The sequence below is a fragment of the Marmota marmota genome, unplaced genomic scaffold, assembly GCF_001458135.2.
Source record: "Marmota marmota marmota unplaced genomic scaffold, marMar, whole genome shotgun sequence".
Taxonomy (NCBI): Eukaryota; Metazoa; Chordata; class Mammalia; order Rodentia; family Sciuridae; genus Marmota; species Marmota marmota.
This window is the reverse complement of record NW_026000101.1, coordinates 12,180,866-12,199,132: the sequence shown is the minus strand read 5'-3', so window position 1 is coordinate 12,199,132 and position 18,267 is coordinate 12,180,866. Positions and strand designations below refer to the sequence as shown.

The following is an 18,267-nucleotide window of genomic DNA, read 5'->3' as shown; positions in this document are numbered from 1 at the left end:
GTTTCTCAAACCTGCCATCTCATGGCTTTCACTTGACATGCTGTTTTCCTGGTCTCTAACTCTTAGTTACCCTACAGGTCTCTACTCTATGGTCACTTCTTCAAAGAAATCTGCTCCAATCTCAGTGAAATCTGTTCATGATGTTCTCTTTTGACACTCTGTAGTTTTCCTTCATAGAAATTGTCTCAGATTATATAACTGTACATTTATGTGTATGGCTATTTTAATGCCTTTTCCTTTTACAGGCTAGTAGCCTCCATGAGAGTAGACTGGGTCGGTTTAATGCACCACTCTATCCACAAAATACAGCAAAGTACTTGACATATCAAAGGCACATGAAATATATTTGTTGAAGAATTGAATAAATAGTATAATCATTTTTAAGTATCTTTCCTCCCTGGTTATCTATAATTATCTTGAGGGCCAGGACTGAAAGAGCATTGAGTTGAATTAAATTGAATTCAGGGGCAGCTTGGCACTAAATTCCATGGGGGGAAAATTTTTTTTAATGAGACTGCCTCAAGAAAAAGAACCATATAGAATGAATTCTTCATTATTTTAATGAAAAATATAACCTTCAAAGAAAACAAAACATGCAGATTAAAAAGACTTTAACCAGCTCAGTCATACAAATTAATTACTGTGTTTCATTATAAAACTTGAAACTTTCCTATAATTTTATATCCCCAAAGAGAAAAATTCTTAAAAACCAAAATGCAATTATGATGTGAAGCCAGTATTGAGTTTATAAATTTATCGATAGATTGATTCCCTGTGTTTTCTGTCATCCTGTCTAAGGCACTCCTGATTCATTACTGATTGAGGAAACACTGCTGCTTATCTTCTAAGGACTGTTCCATTATGTCTTCTGTGTACATACAGTCACACTTTTGCTCTGTGGCATTTCCCAGCACTTTTGTATTTGCACTAAAATGGTAACTAAAATTGCAATATATTTTAAACATCCTCTTATGTAGTACATGTTTGATGATCTCTAAATATGTACTATTTCTCTTTTCTAAACTAGACATATAGTGCTACAGATGAATTTTTGTTTTCTTGAATCTTTGTTCACCAACTGCTCAGTGAATTCATTCACTTTAGCATTTTCTGTTTTCCTTTCTCTGTTTCCATGGAGAAGTATGTCAGTGATGTGTTTGACTCCATGGAAACAGATGACTGTCTCTTCTACATACACAACTAATTAAATCGAACACTTTCTGTGCTGCCCATTGTCCTGGAGGAGGACTGAACAGGCCTTCTCTGAATGAGACATCATTTCAGGAACAATTCTTAGCGCTTAACCTAAAACAATGGAGTAAAAAAGAAAGTAAAAAAGCACTAAATGCTGCAAAGATTAATACTGTTTTCTCTGTGTAAAACAAATGAAATAATTTATAAATATGCAAGTGTATAATGATTGACTTTGTTTGCAGTATTGCAGTGACTAGATGGTACCATTCTGATTCTACTGCCACTTTTCTTGCATTGTCCAATGTTGTGAGCAGGCATAATCTCTGAGTCATTTCCTCTCCTTATTTTTAACATCTCTCAACATAGTAGTTAGATCTGGCAAGGAGCCTCATAAGTGGCAAAGTAGAGGCACTATTTCAGGTTACTTCTTTCTTTACGTCAACTCTTATCTTAAACGTTAGGGCCATTAAATGTGTTATAAATGCTTGCTTATACATATGCATTTATAAAAGTATAGTTGGCTCTCTTTACAAATTCAACCACAAATTCAAGTTTCAAATTTCAATTTTGAAGATTGAAAATTTAAAAAAATTTTTTTTGTTGTTGTTGTCAAACACAATACCTTTATTTTATTTATTTATTTTTATGTGGTGCTGAGGATCGACCCAGCGCCTCACATGTGCTAGGCAAGCACTCTACCACTGAGCCACAACCCCAGCCCCAAGATTGAAAATATTTTTAAAACTTGTTCTGACCAGGCACAGCGGTGCATGCCTGTAATCCCAGCGGCTGGGGAGGCTGAGGCAAGCAGATCATAAGTGCAAAGCCATCCTCAGCAAAAGCGAGGAACTAGGCAACTCAGTGAGACCCTGTCTCTAAATAAAATACAAAATAGGGCTGGTTATGGGGCTCAGTGGTCAAGTGCCCCTCAGTGCAATCCTCAGTACCACCCCCCCAAAAATCCTTCTGTACTGGAAATAGTAAATACTGACTTCCCTAAACAATATAACAGCTATTTATATAATATTTACATTGTAGTAGGTATTATAAGTAATCTAGAGATAACTTAAGGTATAAAGGAAGACTAAGAAAGTTATATGAAATACTATGCCATTTTATATAAGAGACTTGAGCAACTATAAATTTTGTTATCTGTGGGGGTTCCCCATGTATACTGAAAGACACTGTACTATAATATTAATGCTAATAATAGTAATAAAATTAGCCAATATTCATTTTTAGTTTATGTACCAGTCACTGAATTAAGTGTTCTGCAAAACGTTAATTAATTTAATGGTGAAACAAAGAGTGTAGGGGTACTCTTATTTCCTTTTTTATATAGACGAGAAAACTGAGGTGTAAGAGAGATTAATTTGTCTAATAAGTAGCAGCACTGAGATTAAAGTCTGGAAGTCTCATTTCAGAGCCAATGAATTTAACTACTAATCTGTGGAACTCCAGCGTATGTGTACACACTTTCTGTACTTATATGTACTTTCAGATCTATGAATAAATAGAAAGCAAGAAGGACAAGAAAGACAGAACTGATTAGGCCTGAGCCTTGACTGATGAACTGAATCTAAATTGGATTTTTCTAAACTTTTTTTCTTGTACTATGGGCTATTTTGACAATGTGGTGAAGTTGATAGACGTTTTCTTAGAAAAAAAATTATGATCTTAAATTGTAAAAACTAGTTATAAAGTTTTACTATAATTTTAAAAATCAGTTATATTAAAATATAGTTGTCAAATATTTTAAAATTGTGACATAGCAATATATCTACCATAATTTTTAGTAACACATTAAATAGCAAGATCCAATGGCATATCTAACAAATATAATTTTGAAATAACCATGAATGCAAATTATATTTTAAGATACTTGCAATAATTATAATGAGAAAATAAGTAAAAATATTTTGTAAAATATCAAGTTCCCTCAAAATTCAGTACATCCCATGTTGTTGTTCTTATTATTATCATTTTAAGCTCTGAGACCCAGAGCTTAAAAACATTTATTTGTACAGCATATTGGCAGAGTTGAGTCTCAAACCAAGCTATTTGGTGATAAATTCTATGTTCTTTCCATCGTTCCAATGTTGTCTCTCCTTAGCAATAAGCGTATATTTTTAAAATGACAACAAATGCTTTCCTGACATTCTGACAATATGAAAAGTGTGAGGTAAGAAGTAGGTGAAGGCAGATTAAATAAATACATCTTTGGTGTCATGTGTCATTTTAGAACAAGTAAACAGGACGTCAGTAGAGAATGCCCTATTTATTTATGTTGGGCAATGTGGTAATATAGTTATTCTGTAGATTGACACAACTGCCACTTCTAGTGATTGTCATTTCCTTTACCTAATAGAACTGGAGCTCTGGTTTCTGCATATACCAGCCATTATTCAAATTCTTCTGCTTCAGCTAGCCTTGGAATAACTGTATGCTGTTGGACAGTGGCTTCCCAGCATGGTTCCAGCTCAGCTTTCTGAGCTGTGTTCAGAAAGAGCATATGCAGAATGCCAGCCCCAGTTAAGCAAGCACCCATTTATTGGTCATGGATTACAGACCATCTCCACAGTTGCCAGAATAATTAAAACCAAACAGCACACTCACCAGCTATTTTCTATATTAACTGTTCCTGACAAGAATGCATTTTTTTTTACCAGGAATTGAACCCAGGGGTGCTTAACTACTGAGTCAATCCCCAGCCCATTATTATTATTATTATTATTATTATTATTATTATTATTATTATTTTGTTTATTTATTTACTTATTATTATTTTATTATTATTATTATTATTATTTATTTTGAAACAGGTTCTCACTAAGTTGCTGAGGCTGGCTTTGAACTTGCATTCCTCCTGCCTCAGCCTCCCAAGCCCCATTGTGCCCTGCTACAATGCAAATTTTTAATGCACTCCAATCCAGTAAACATTAATTTTATCTTAAGTCCTACATTTGTATAATAAGTTGCAGTTACTATTCATATCCAAGCAATAAATCATTTTATTTGACCTTCAAAATAAGTTATGATGTCGACTTGATAGGTATGAGTTGAATGTTATAATTGAATAAAATAAGGAAAGGGATTAGGGGAGGTAAATAAATGCATAGACCTCTCTGTTACTTTTTTTTGGCCAGGAAGCCCTGAATCTGATGATATCACATTACTTAGAAACTATCTGAGAAGCCACCATCTCTTTCCCCTTCTCACCCCGAAGCTACCCAAGACAGGACCCAAGTGAGGCTGATTGTTGCTTTTTCTAATAATGAATAAGGGATATATACTTTCAATTTCCTCAAATAGACAAAATTTGCCTTACAGGCACAACATGTTGGATGGTAGTGACATGACCCAATTAGATCTTCTCTTTTGGGAAATATAAATATCAATTACACACAAACAAAGTCTGTCAGGAATGGGAGATAAGACTTGAAATTTCCCTGAATTTTACAGCAGATTTGGGAAGAGGCAGCAATCGCTCGAGTTCTCTATCCTAGGATAGAGACTTACCTATTAGTCCCATGATTCTGACTTCACTTTGACCCTGAGGAGCATAAGCAATTACAATTATGTGATGATTGCCTCCATTTCTTTGCATTTATTCTCGTGACTACAATTCCTAAATCTGCTCTCTTACTAGAGCTTAAAAGGAGGAATCCCACCTTAAGGGAACTTGTAAAATTAATTACTGTCATCTTGCTAATACCCGTAACTACTATCTTTGCTTAACATTAACAGATAAGACTCTGGTAGGATGGCTCTTTACTCATGTTGAAAGTCAACCAGAGTCTGGACTTTATTTTAGCTTTTTCTTTATAAGTATCACTTTGACTCCAGAAAGGCTTGAACCAATTAAAGGAAGATTTTATAACTATACCACATTTTAAGTTGGTAAATATGGGTTTAAATGAGAACCTATCTATAAATGCAGTGATAGGATCTTTGGAACCTTCTGGACTAGATATAGGAGGCCCTTCAGAGAATACCCAGCAGTACCACTTAGAAGCCTTATGTACAGAGGTTTCTATTTTAGATATGTTGAATCAAATGCAAAACTTGCCTTCCATCTTTACAACCAAGGTTCTGAAAAATACCACCTGCCTCCTGCGGAAATTATACACAACCTGAATATATTTGTAAGGCTCTTCCAGTTTCAAGAGCAATGACCTTTCTTGTTATATTAACAATATGCATGGAAACATATTAGCAAAGTAAGTCATCTAAGAGACTGTTAAGTCTTTCTGGGACCCAATATATCCAAGATTACTTCAACCGTGATTTGGAAATAACTGGCTTCCCTTCTGCTCAATACATACATGTAGTTACTTTCAGCTAGTGTATAAGTACCTGATCGTTCTCTGTAGCAACTTTTTTTTCACTTGAAGTGCCTGGAATCAAAATAGAAGAAAGATCAGTGTAGTAGAGGAAGGGAATTGTGGGGGAAAGAGGAGAGATGGATAAAGGAAGAACAGTGGAATGAATCTGACCTAACTTTCCTATATATATGTGAATATACCACAGTGAATCTCGCCATTATGTATATCCACAAGGCAATATTTTTTAAAAAACTATAATAACAGAAAAATAAGTATAGTAGAGGGAAGGGAATGGGAGAGAGCAGGGAAGGAAAAGGGAAAGTATTGGGAACTGATTTAGAGTAAGTAATATTCCATGCTATTATAATTATGTCAAAATGAAGCCTAATGTTATGTATAACTAAAAAGAATCAATAAAAATATAGAAAAAATAAAGTACATGGGAGAAGTTTGGCATCTTTTGGTTTTTATTGTTAAGTACAGTTTATTGAGATGCAATACAGTAAATTTCCCCCTGTTTTAGTATACAGTTATTTAATTTTGACAAACTGGTCTCCTGCTATAGTTTCACTTTTCAAGAATGCCGTATAAATGAATCATGCAAGTGTACCCATTGAAACTGATTTATTTCACTTGGCATAAAGTGTTTGAGATTTTTCCATGTTTGGAGAGTCAGTAGTTCATTCCTTTTATTGTTGAGCATTATTCCATTGTATGGATGTACTATAGTTTGTTTTCTAATTTTCTAGTTGAAGAACAATTGAGATGTTTCTCGTTTTTAGCAATAAGATGAAACTACCATAAATATCTACTTCCAGGTTTTCATGTGAACATAGGCTTTCATGTTTTTGTTTCTGCTGAGTAAATAAGGAAGCAAGAGATTATTAGGCCATGTGATAAGTGTATAATTGAGTTAATAAAATACGGACAATTTTGATAATAGTTATACCATTTTGCATTCCTACCAGTAATGTCTGAGAGTTCTAGTACTTCTATATTCTCATCAGCATGTGATATTGTAAAGTTTGCTTCTGTTTTGTTTTCATTTTAGCCATTATAATAGATGTGTAATGGTATCAGAGTGTGGATTGAATTTACATTTCCCTGTGTATTCATGATGTTGGGTGCCTTTTCATATGCTTATTTGGTGAAATGTCTATTCAAGACTTTTGCCCATCTTTTAATTTCATTATCTGCCTTTTTATTATTCAGTTGTAGGAGATCTTTACTCTGGAATGAAGGCATTATCAGATATGTGTTTTGCAAATATTTTCTCCCAGTTTGTTTCTTGTCCTTTTATTTTCTAACAATGTTTTTCAAATATAAAAGTGTTTTAATTAGGATAAAATCCAATCTATTAATTTATTTGTGGATTTTTCTTTGGTATCATCTCTAAGAAATCTTTACCCAACTCAAGTTCACAAAGATTTTCACTTTGGTTTTCTTCTAAAAGTTTTACATCATTGTAGGTTTTATGTTTAAATTTGTGATTCATTTTAACATAGTTTTACAAATTGTTCAATTACAGGCTGAATATTTATGTTTCCCCCAAAATTCATATATTGAAATTCTAACCCCCAGTGTGACGCTCTTAGGAGGTTGGACTTTTGGAAGGAAATTTAGGTCCAAATGGTGGGGCTCTTATGAATGAGATTAGTCCCCTTATAAAAGAGACCCCAGAAACTCTCTCTTTTCCCATGGTGTAAGGATACAACAGGAAATTGTGAGTCTGCAACCCAGAAGAAGGCTCTCACCAGAATCTGAATGTGCTGGCACTCTAATCTCAAGATTTTCAGCCTCAACTATGTACAGTAAATTTCTGTTGTTTTTAAGCTACCCAGGCTACAGTACTTTGTTATAGCAGTCCAAACTGAGTAGGACAGGTGCAAAGTATAGTTTGGGTTGGTTTTGGTTTTTGCTTATGAATGTTAGATTTTTCCAGCTTCATTTGTTTAAAAAGATTGTTTGTCTTTGCAGCTCTGTCAAAAATAATTGATTATATATATATATCTGTTTCTGTACTCTCAAATCTATTATATTGAACTGCATGTCTGTTCCTTTACTACTACTATAGTATCTTCATGATTGTACCTTTATAGTATGCCCTGAAATCAAATAGTGTGAGTCCTCCAACTTTTCTCTTCTTTTCCAAATACTTTTATCCTTCCACTCCTTTTGCTTTTGTAGACCAATTTTAAAACCACACATCCATTTCTATAAAAATTGCTTCTGGGAATTCTTTTTTTTTTTTTGTTACTGGGGATTGAAACCAGGAGTACTTTACCACTGAGCTACATTCCCCCAAACATTTTTATTTGTTCATTTGTTTTAATTTTGACACAGGATCTCACTAAGTTGCCAAGGCTGGTCTCAAACTTGTGATCCTCCTGCGTCAGCCTTCTGAATCACTGGAGTATAGGCATGCACCACCATGCCTGTCATGTCTGGAAATTTTTGAACACATTGTTCTTAGTAGTACTTCATGGGCAGGGTTTATTATAAATTTAATTTCTTTAATAGATAGCATACTACATTAGTTTAATATTGCTGTACCACAATTAACACAAACTGAATTTAAAACAATAGCATTTGTTACCTCACAGTTTCTGTGGTTCAAGTGTCTAGATATGGTTTAGCAGGCATTGTTGCTCAAGGTTTCACAAGGCTGCAGTCAAAGCGTTAGCCACGTTGAGGTCTCATCTAAAACATCAAAATTCTATTCCAAGTACATGTTTGCAGAATTCACCTTCTTTTAGCTTTAAGATTTATGGCACCTTGCTTCTCTAAGGCCTGAGGAGAGCGTTTCTGCTGATTGAAATGTCTCCAACTTCCTCCATCTCTGACCTGAACTTCTTTTAAAAAGCAACAGGAGGAGTAGGGAGTATGGCTCAATGGTGGAATACTTGCCTAGCATGCACAGGGCCCTGGATTAAATCCCTAGCAACACATACACACACACACACACACACACACACAAGGCAAAAAGCAACACAAGGGATCAAATATGTAGCTCAATGATAGAGTGCTTACCTAGCATGCATGAGGCCCTGGGTTCAATCCCCAGAATTGAAATAAATAAGTAAATAAATAGGTTCATAAATACATATATATACATATATGCATCCAAGATAATATGATTAATTTAAAGTTGAATGTTTAAGGCCCTTAATTGCATCTGCAAAATCCCTTTAAATTTTCACAAAACAGAACCTAATCATGGGAATGACATCTGATCATATTTACAGGCCCTGCCCACACTCAAGAAGAAGGGATCACACACACCATATATACTAGGGTAACTTGGAAGCTACCTTAGAGTTTTGCCTACCTACCGTAAATACTGTTGAGGGTATCTGTATTGTAAGTGGGCTGTGATTATGTCTTCCATGGAATTTAAACTGTAAATTTATGGGCATAAAATAGTTCTGCTTTTCCTTGTTTTCCTTCTAATGTATGCAAGCTCTGAAAAATGGCCCCTTCTATCATTCCTGATATTGGAAATTTGTGTCTGCTATTTTTATTGATCAATCCTATTACAGATGTATCATTTTTTTCCAAGAACTTTTAGCTTCATTGATTTTTCTCTGTTGTTTTTCTGATTTTTAACTTCATCAATCTCTGTTATTATTTTTATCCTTCCTTCTGCTTGTTTTAGGTTAAATTTGCTCTCCTTTCTTAGAATACCAAGATATAAGCACTTAGATCATTGGCTTGAAACTGTCCTTATATTTTAATGCAAACATTCGATGCTGTACATTTCCTTGTAAGCCTCCCTCATTTATAGGGTAAGAATCTTACAACAATATTTTTATTTTCATTCCTTTAATTATGTTCTAAATTTCCCTTGAGATTTTCTTTTTAACCCATGGATTATCTCAAAGTGAATTTGGTGATTTCCTGTTATGATACTGACACTGGTTTCTGGTTTAATTACATTATTACCAGAGAACATACTTGGTATGACTTCCTTTTTTTAATCCTTTATTGTTTGGTTTTATAACTCAGAAATTGTCTGTTTTGAAGGTGAATGTTCCATGGGTATTTTAAGACTGTATCTGGCTATCATTAGACAAAGCATTCAACAAATATCAGTTAGATCCTGTTTCTTTATAATATTGTTCATTTTTCTGTATGCTTGCTGACTTTCATTTTAGAGGTTGTAGCAATTATTGAAAAGGGGAGTCAAAGTGACCAACTATAATTTTGAAAGTTTCAAATGTTTCTCTCAATTCTATCGGTTTTTGCTACATATATTTTAAAGATCTATTATTTGGTACATCTTTGGTACATATACATTTGGAGTTGCTATATATTCTTAGTGAATCTACCTTTTTACTATTATAATAAATGTTTTTGCTCCAATGTCTACCTTATTAGATATTACTTCTCTTCAGCTTTCTTTTGATTAATATTTGTATGTTATATCTTTGCATATTTTTTTTACTTTCAGCCACCTATGTCATCCTATTTTAAGTGAATTTCTTATAAATAGCATATATTTGGCTCCTCTTATTTTTTATCCATCTCAGTCTTTCATTTTCTAATAACGGATGTTAGAATTTTAAGATTTCCAGTTTGTGTTCACTCTGTGTTTCTTCTGTTTTTAATTCCTGTTTCACTTTTCCTGTTTTCCTTTCCATTTATTAAGCATTTTTAGTATTCTATTTTATTTATATATAGTGGGGCTTTTTCTAACAGCTTTATTGAGATATAATTCACATGTCATACAATTCACCAATTTAAAGAGTACAATTTAGTGGTTTTATATGTCCACAGAGTTGTACACATACCACTATAATTAATTTTTGAATAATATCATTTACCCCCGCCCAAAAGAAATCTGAACCCTTTAGCTGGGATCCTGGGAATCCAATCCCTGCCCCCAGTTTTAGGCAACCATTAATATTATTTCTGTTTCTATAGATTTTCCTGTGCCAGACATTTCATGTAAGTGGAATCATACAACATGTGGTGTTTTGACCAGCTTCTTTCATTTAGCATAATGTTTTCAAGATTCATCCATGTTGTAGCATATATTAAAACTCATTCCTTTTATTGAATAATGGTTCAATGCGTGGATATACAACATTTTGTTTATCTACTCATCAGTTGATCAATAGTTTATGGACACTTGAATTGTGCCCATCTTTTGGCCATTATGAATAATACTGCTGTAGACCTTGTGTACCAGATTTTGTGTAGATATGTTTTCATTTCTCTTGAATGTATACTTAAAAGTGGAGGACTGGGGATATAGCTCAGTTGGTAGAGTGTTTGTCTTGCATGTGCAAGGCCCTAGGTTCAATACCCAGCACCACTATTGAAAAAAAAAAAGGAATTATTGGGCCAAATGGTTATTCTGTGTTTAGGGTTTTGAGGAACTGCCAGACTATTTTCCAAAGTGACTCCACCGTTTTATATTCTTTCCACCACTATGTGAAGATTTTGATTTCTCTATATCCTTGTTAATACTTGTTATTATATGTCTTTTGAACATTTTAGATATAATAAGGCTAGATTCTATTTAAATATTCTACTTTAGTAGATTAACAATCTGTTTCAGTTTGGAGTAAATATTCTATTTCAGTTTTGTGGACCGTGATAAAATATCAATGTATCTTTCAGAGCTCTTCTAGGGCTTTTCTAGTCTGCCCTATTTCTGTGCTGCCTAGGCCAATTTAGGACCTGGAAAGTATTCTACCTAGAGTTTAATTATCAGAGCTTTTGCTGTTTAGATTCGGATCAGTTCCATACATGGGTTGCTCAAAAGCATCTATGAACCCATGCATCAGTTTAAAGAACTTTCTCTAGCTTCCTACTCTCCAGAACCCTCCCCTGTTCTCTGGTTGAGAAAGGGTATACCACCACCTCATTGTGATCCTTTGCTTAATTTAGGCAGCTATGGTTGACTGAACTCCTCCCCATAGTCTTTGCAGGGCCTATTGGGAAGAAGAGGTGTGGTTTCTTTTTTAGTATGTGCTTTTGAGTAGAGCAGGTTTAATCAAAAGAGTTTACTTCCCAGGGTTACCTATCTTTTGACTGGAGAGAGCAGTTATCTCTTGCGGAATATTATATCTGTGCCAGTGGGTTTTTCCAGATTTTAGGCTATTCTAGCACCGGGATAGCTAGACACAGAAGAAAAAAAACTTCAGGCTACTTGCCACCAGATTGTCAAGTTTCCAAGACCCTCCTCAGCCTGCCTTCTCTTGTCTTCTTTTTACTTTTGTCTTCTTACTTCTTTTTACTTTTTTGTCCAGGGTTTTTAGTTGTAATTAGCAGGAAGATCAGGATATTATGTATTTGTCCATCTTGGATAGAATGTAAAACCAACCATGATTCATTTTTGTGTCACTTATAAAAACATATGCATTGCCTAGTATATGATTGGCACTAAATAAGCATTTGTTAACCAAAGAAAGGAGGGAAGAACATAAGTAACTCCATATCTCAAAATGTTTATTCAGTCTTAGAGGAAGAATGTCCTGTAGAATCATTAATCAGTTGAATTCTAGCTCTCCCACTTACTTTCAGTATGAATGTCGACAGGTTATTTAACTTGTCTGAACCTCAGTTTCCATAATACAGGAATAGCAATATCTACCTCACAGTGTAAGTAAAAATGAAGAAATATATCTAATGCACTAGTATAGTGCTTAATAATAAACATTTAATGTAACTCCTACTTATATTAATGATAGACATTATTAAATATCACTGTTTCTTGTACTTACAGGAAACTCTGCTCTTAAAGACAAAGAAGACCAATTTGGGAGAACACCACTTATGTACTGTGTACTGGCTGACAGACTGGACTGTGCAGATGCTCTCCTGAAGGCAGGAGCAAATGTCAATAAAACTGACCATAGCCAAAGAACAGCCCTCCATCTTGCAGCTCAAAAGGTGAGAAGTGAAATTACCTTGAAAATTAAACATTTCGTTTGGTATTTGTTAATTGATTAGTAGAATTATACAATAGGCAGATAAGAAACCACAAATACCTGATTCTTAGGCTTCATGTTTTCTGCAAACAGTCTTTAAACTGTGAATACTAAAGCACAGTTATCTATTAGTGACTGTATTCTCTTAACCAGTTTTCCCAAACAATAGAATTTGTTCTATGATCTCATGTTTNGTTGAGAAAAGGGGTGTGTACAACCAGATATCTTAGCTGTAAATCTCTTTATAAGATGTAGTACATTGTTTTCTGTTTCCATTTTTAATTTTTTAAATTATGGGTGTTTTATACTGTCAAAGGATAAATAGAATTATAATTTATATGAGTAAACTACGTTACAAATCTATGTATAGGGAAAAAAGAAAAACTAAAAGGAAATACACAAAATGTTAAAATTGGTTAGGTTTAAATACTGGAAGAAATAAATGTGAATTTTTGTACTTTTCCCTGCTTAAATTTTTTTTTAATCCTTATTTTTTAGTTGTAGTTGAACACAATATCTTTATTTTATTTATTTATGTTTATGTGGTGCTGAGGATCGAACCCAGGGCCTCTCACGTGCGAGGCGAGCATTCTACCGCTGAGCCACAACCCCAGCCCTCCCTGCTTAAATTTACTTACTTAATTAATATTACTTTTACATTTCAAGATGTAATTTCTCTTGAGATTAGCATTGGGGGCATAAATAAATTTATTTATTCTGTATTTTCAACTTTTAAAAAAATCTAAATTATATTGCTGATAGCAATAATTTCAAGATTTTATAGACATTGTCAAAAGATCAGATTTTGAAAGGTTAAACACATTAAAAGGAGAAAATGGGAAAATTCTAAATTTAACTTAAAAACTTACCTGAAAATAATTTTTCTCTCCTTAAAATTTTGGTGAATAAGATATTTTTTCACTGCATGGTATTTTTCTTTTTATTATTTTAGATGTCTATATTTTGGGGATAAAAAGCAATAAAAATGAGCTGGATCCATCAGAAACTGTTAGTTATTTCCCATTAAAAAAATGTGATCAGATAGAACTGATTAATTGAGGGGTTAGAAAATATCTTTTCATTAGTTGAATGCATATAAAAGAGGCTGACATTAAGATATACTACTGAATATTCTAGTTATGTGCTCTTATCAGTTAGGTCTGTCAGGTTTTTTCCAAAGTTATTTTTACTGAATTTGCTTTTCATTATAGTAATTTTTTTAATGGCCCTCATTTTCAATCTCAGTGTAACTACTGCTAAAGTATTTATAACCTTTCACCTAGGCTTGTCAACTGGTAAATTATTCACTCAGGGAAAGTAACTGCATTTAACGTGTTATCATAAAAAAATAAACAGTTCAGATTGAGACTAGCCCCAGTCTTAAAATTTCGATACCCTTTAGATTCTTCATTTTGATTCATACATGTATAAAATTCAACTTCAAAAATGTAGGTTGGAAGAACTTAATATCAAGTAGATTATGTTGGGCAAAAATGAGGATTTATCTTGATGATCCAACATCATGACATCTTTGTAAGGATTAATATGACAAAATGGTTGAGAAAAGGGGTGTGTACAACCAGATATCTTAGCTGTAAATCTCTTTATAAGATGTAGTACATTGTTTTCTGTTTCCATTTTTAATTTTTTAAATTATGGGTGTTTTATACTGTCAAAGGATAAATAGAATTATAATTTATATGAAACCTGTTACTTTGGAGTTTTTGATAATTACACATCTCCCCCTTTTTTTCTGTTGCTGTTTTTTTTTCTATACTTGACAAAAGAAGTAATATGTCTTTAATTGATACTAGTGCTAAGTAGAATTTCCAAAACAAGAATGATAATACCTTTTTAGTACTGTGCTCTGCCTGATTAAACCTGGTGTTGTTTTGGTTTTGTACTTAATAAGAAATCAGAAGTAATATAGAACAGGCAGGAATAAAACAATAAATAATATATAATGATTTTCAAAGAATAGCCAGAGATGATATGTCCCAGGTCTGCTTCTGAGCAGACACAAATACAACTTCTCTTTAGAGTAAACAACTTTACCTTAAGTTTCCAGGAATAGCTTATGTTAAAATAAACATGATCTCACAATGAAAGATCACCAAACACATAAGGAAGTAATCTACCGTGAATGAGAGTCAGCAGAAACAATAGATTAGTCTGTGAAAAAAATCAAATATTGACATTATTAAAGTCACAATATAAAATAACCACTGATGGAATGTTTAAAGAAACCAACAGAAAAATGAGAAACCAACAAAAGACTTTCATCACTAGTTTTTAGTTCAGCCATGACTGTTTATTTTGGACGTGCTTTCCAGAAATATCAATAAGAACTGAGCAACATACCCACACTGTTTGAATGCATTGAGAATAAGCAGCATAGGCATAATCTTAGAAACTATAACTCTTCGGAGAAGGAGAGCATATTAGTAGAGTACCAAATTCATCTCTGCTTTTTCCTAAAAGGCACTTTCCAGACTGGAATGCAAAATAGTATAACCCTAACAGTCTTTCTAGGTTGAATACACCAAGATAGAGTTTGAAGCTACTAGTGCCTGGAACTTGAAGAGCAAAAATTGTGAAGCAGAGGGAACTGCAGAGTAGGAGCCCAAAAATCTGGATACAAATTCTTTACTGGTCATCAACAGATTGCCAAACTATTCTTGTGTAGGGTGGGGCCCTAAGAAACCCAGCAGTAAACAACAGCTGGGAAACTGAAGAACTGAGCAGAGATTGTTTTAAAATTATCTACATTTTATTTCACTACTTTTAATACATAACACACTGATTTTTTGCATAGGGATACATTCTTATTTTAACACATAGGGATAACTACTTTTGCCAGCTCAAGTTCATTAATTTTCAGCAATGTAGCAGTATTTCCAGCTGAATGCTGGTGCCAAGCTTTTGTACTATGCACTCTTTGTGCATTTTTGTTTGTTTGTTTTATGAAAGGTCCTGGCTATTAAGGAGCCATTTAGGAAATTTGAAAATAAAAATAAAAATCCTATTGTCAGAATAGCTTATGAGGATTAGTATGGCAACCACAGCTTCTTTGTAAAAGGAGGAAAATGGAGGTGTATTGAAAACTATTGTAGTTCAAACTAATAGAAAGGAGAAGTTGTATCTAAGAGATATATTATAGAGGTATAAATATTGATTCAACAAGTATTTGCCAAATGTATTCTATGTAGTCATAATTATGTACTGAGAGAGAATATGATAAAATGAATCATCTAAGTCTTCTATGGATAGATGCCCACAGTACTGATTCCCTATTAAAGTTCATTTCTGTTTAATGAACAGAAATATGAACTTATTAAAGTTCATATTTGTTTAATGAATCTTTCTGATATGTTGGATATTAAGTATTCTGATCAAGTATTGTCTATCCTACTTAATTCTGGTATTTGTGAACTCAGAAGTATGATATTATTTAATCATCAATATTTATGTATATGTGTATATGTTCATTTACTCAGCATAGGTTAAAAATACTATTTAACAGATACTATGTTGGAATATAAAGATGAAAGACATGATTCTTAAAGTTGGCCCATGTGCCTTATAAGTATTTTTGTAAAATATCAACAGTCATAGTATGTAAATATTCATTGTTATTACTAACCTGTGAAGAGCAACCATTCTCACGTTAGTTATTATGTTTTTATTTTTTGTGATAATTTTGTAAGCAGAATTTTACAAGACTTTCTGTGAACTTAGTTTCTTGACAAATAACTTATATGTCTCAATTTCATTTATAAATGGAATATATTTAACCCTATGTTCTAAATAAAAGTGACAGATTCTTATATTTAAAGTATTTCATTTGTTGAAGGAACATACTCACTCTCCAAGAATGTTATCGACATTATTGCTATTAATCATACTGTGATATAGGTACAAACAGCAGATTACTCTTTAGGGATTAGCAGATGGCAGAGATATAAAGTCCTGAACTCTCAACAGGACTGCAAAAGAGTATAACCCTAACAGTTTTACTAGGCTGAACAATGGTAAAGTTTAAAGCTACTAGTGGCTAGAACATGAAGAGCAAAATTCTAGAGCAGAGGTATTTTGACAAGAATATAAATTGGTACATTATCTGGAAAACTGATAAATATATCTACTAAAGCCAAATACGTGCACACAGATACAAACATAAGTCCTGGTGATACCTAGGAGAAATTAGTGCCTCTTTCCATCAAAAGACATGTATGAAAATGATAGATTTATTTATAAAAGCAAACATTCAATCCATGTGGTTTGGTTGGTTTATTTTGTGGTGCTTAGGATTGAACCCAGGACCTTAAACATGCTAGGCCAGTGCTATATCATGAGCTATATTCCCATCCCCAATATTTTAATTCCTAATTCAAACAACCTAAATAACTATTAGCAGGTTAATGATGGAAATAAATTATAATATATTCCCAATACATAATTAGAAAGAATTAACTACTGATATATTCAACTCCCATGAGTGAACTGCATAGACATTATGTTGACTGAAAGAAATCAGACACTTTTTTATTTACATTTTACTTCTTTGAATTTCAAGAATAGACAAAACAAAGCTATGATGATTCAAATCAGATTCATGATTACCTAAGGAATGGGTAATGACTAAGAAGTGATATGAGGAAGTTTTCGAGGGTACTGAAAATGTTCCACATCTTGATCTGTATGGTGGCTACTTAAAAATTTATCAATCTGTATTCTTAAGATTTATATATTTTACTGTGCATATGTTCTACCATATAAATTATTATTAAAAATGATAAAATGTTAGAACTTGGTAACCATTATTTCTTTGTAGAATAAGGGAGAATGGAAGAAAAAATGGGTCTTGGCCTGGGTTCTCACACACTCGGGTCACAACTCCCCAACCTTAGCCTGAGCAGCTATATGAAAGCCCTGTACCCATGCTCTAATTCAAGGATTCTCAAACTTGGACATGCACCAGGATCACTTGGAGGTTTTATTAAAACAGAATGTAGAGCCTACCTCCAGTGTTTTTAATTCAGTAGAGCTGGTGTAGGGCCAGATAATTGCTTAATCTGACAAGGTTCCAAGTGAAGATGATGATGCAATTAACACCCTTTGAGAATCACACTATTTGCTTTTGTATGTTTTTTCCCATTTTCCATGTAATTGACCTCTTACCCTCTTCTTACCCTAACCTCTTAGACTAATGGCTATTTTGAGTGGTATTCTATTTTTGATGATATTATTTATCAAGGTAGGTTATCCTAGTTAAGGAACAATTTTGAGAGGAAGTCATTGAGTTCACTTGTGAACAATTTGAATTTTAGGATCCTGTGGGACATCTTGGTAGTAATGACTAGCATGAGTTTTAATATACCAGTTTTAATCTCCAAAGTAGGGTCTGAGCTGCAGTTATTAGTGCATATAAAGTGTGGTGTGTAGATGGGAACAAGGTCATAAATTTAAAAACACCAACATTCAAGGTTTAAGGAAAATAAACTTTCAAAGGAGACAATAAAAAAAGGAGAAGAACCATATCAGAATGGTGTTATAAAGCCAAAGGGACGCACTTCTAGCAGAAGAGGACCCATTTCTGTTTCATCTTTATAATAGGATTTAAAGAATTCCTTTTTCACACTTCCTGCTTAGCATTGTTTTTGCTATTCTGGGTCGTTTATTTTTCCATATGAATTTCATGATTGCTTTCTCTATTTCTACAAGAAATGCCGTTGGGATTTTGATTGGCATTGCATTAAACCTATAGAGAACTTTTGGTAATATCGCCATTTTGATGATGTTAGTTCTGC

The 18,267-nt window shown here is 33.4% G+C and overlaps 1 protein-coding gene across 4 annotated transcripts in view; it reads left to right on the top strand.

The window, feature by feature from the left end:
• Invs (inversin) overlaps positions 1–18,267 on the top strand; it is a 157,277-nt gene that overhangs the window by 12,723 nt on the left and 126,287 nt on the right. For all 4 annotated transcript variants that reach the window (XR_007340681.1, XM_048783301.1, XM_015492253.2 and 1 more), the window contains exon 3: positions 12,253–12,419. Coding sequence is in view for 3 of the 4 variants with exons in the window: in XM_048783301.1 (XP_048639258.1) it covers positions 12,253–12,419 (167 nt within the window). In the remaining variant the exon portion in view is untranslated. The remainder of the gene's footprint in view (positions 1–12,252; positions 12,420–18,267) is intronic.